The sequence below is a fragment of the Miscanthus floridulus genome, chromosome 19, assembly GCF_019320115.1.
Source record: "Miscanthus floridulus cultivar M001 chromosome 19, ASM1932011v1, whole genome shotgun sequence".
Lineage (NCBI taxonomy): Eukaryota > Viridiplantae > Streptophyta > Magnoliopsida > Poales > Poaceae > Miscanthus > Miscanthus floridulus.
In genome coordinates this window covers 51190671-51192527 of record NC_089598.1, presented here as the reverse complement: position 1 = coordinate 51192527, position 1857 = coordinate 51190671, and the positions used below count along the sequence as shown (strand labels likewise).

Genomic DNA, 1857 nt, shown 5'->3' with positions numbered 1-1857 from the left:
AGGCACCAAGGAACTCCTTGACATTGCCACCAGCCATGCCTTGGGAGAAGAAGTAGTTAGAGCAATCTTCAACCGCCTTAAGGGCAAGGCGAGGTGGGACGAGGATGCTAGTGAAGGCGTCTCCAATCGTCTTGCCAAAAAGAAGAACAAGCAATGACACGAGGGCTCGCTCATGGCTGCCGCTAATCATAGGGGTGGTCGGAAGCCCGTGGAGGACACTTCGAACCACTTCAAAAAACTACTTGAGGGGCCATGCTTGAACATTGCCTTCCCCATCAGGCATCTGTACAAGGACTACACCCTCATGAAGTGGTTCTTGTCCAAAGGCTCCAACAAAGGGGAGCACGCGAAGGACCCTAACCCTACCATGGATGACACCATGGGGAAGAACGGCCGCTTTCCAACGATGGATGGCTACCTCATGATCTTCGGAGGATCGGAGGCCTATGACTCCAAGCGCCGACAGAAGATTGCGTGCTATGAGGTCTATATGACTGAACTAGCCATGCCTACCTTCCCCCAGTGGTTAGAGTCCACTATAACCTTCGATCGGACCAACCGCCCAGAGAGCGTCCCGTAGCCGGGGAGATACCCACTTGTGGTCAACCCGATCGTTGGCACCAAGTGGCTCACCAAGGTGCTGATGGATGGATGTAGCGACCTCAATATCATGTACAACAAGATGCTCGATGCTATGGGCATCGACCGAGCGTGCATCTAGCCAACTAGAGCGCCTTTCCATGGCATCATGCCTAGAAAGCAGGCCATGCCACTTGGGCAGATCGACCTATCCGTCACCTTTGAGGGTCTATCCAACTACAGGATGGAGACCATCGCCTTTGAAGTGGTTGGGTTCCATGAAACTTACCATGCCATCCTGGGGTGACCATGCTACATGAAGTTTATGGCCGTCCCCAACTACACCTACCTCAAGCTAAAGATATTGGGCCCCAGTTGGGTCATCACCATCGGCACCTCCTTCCATCGCGCCTACAAGTGCGAGGTCAAGTGCTGTGATCACGCCATGGCTATCATCACCTCCATAGAGCTCGCTGTCATCGGGAACGAGCTCACCGAAGAAGCGCCCGACCCCAAGAAGTCGACCGGGTCTTTCAAGATAGCGGAGGGCTCCAAGGAGGTCCTCATAGATCCTGGCTACCCTGATATCAAGGTGGTGCACATTGGTGCCACGCTTTCCTTTAAATAGGAAAGCGCGCTCGTCAACTTCCTCTGTACCAACAAAGACATCTTTGCGTGAAAACCCTCGAACATGCCAGGCATTTTGAGGGAAGTCGCCAAGCACGCCTTGTAGATTCGTCTGGGCTCTAAGCTGATGAAACAGCGCATGCGTTGCTTCGACGTGGGGAAACGCAGGACCATCGGCGAGGAGATTGCAAAGCTTTTGGTGGCTAGATTCATTAAGGAAGTGTACCACCCAGAGTCGTTTGCCAATCCCATCCTTGTACAAAAGAAGAGTGGGAAATGGAGGATGTGTGTTGACTACATGGGTCTCAATAAGGCGTGCCCAAAGGATCCATTTCCTTTGCCATGCATAGACCAAATAGTCGACTCTACTTCAGGGTGTGAAACCCTCTACTTCCTTGATGCGTACTCTGGGTACCATCAAATCACGATGAAAGAGTCCAACCAGCTCGCGACATCTTTCATCACCCCCTTCGGATCATTTTGCTACATCACAATGTCGTTTGGTCTGAAGAACGCTGGGGCTACATACTAGCATTGTATGCTCAAGTGCTTTGGGGACCTCATCGGGCAGACCATTGAGGCCTATGTTGATGAAATCATGGTCCAATCCAAATGGGTTGACCACCACGTAGCCAATCTTGAGCATTCGTG

At 52.0% G+C, this 1857-nt stretch overlaps 1 protein-coding gene across 1 annotated transcript; it reads left to right on the top strand.

Annotated features, from left to right (window-relative positions):
- Positions 1-895: 895 nt before the first annotated feature.
- Positions 896-1207, top strand: LOC136526024 (uncharacterized). The gene has a single exon (XM_066518817.1). It carries the CDS (start codon positions 896-898, stop codon positions 1205-1207), a length of 312 nt encoding a protein of 103 aa, XP_066374914.1.
- The last annotated feature ends 650 nt before the right edge of the window (positions 1208-1857 follow it).

Excerpts from the sequence above, each read along its gene's own strand:
- LOC136526024 (XM_066518817.1), top strand. The coding sequence starts at position 896 with ATGAAGTTTATGGCCGTCCCCAACTACACCTACCTCAAGCTAAAGATA.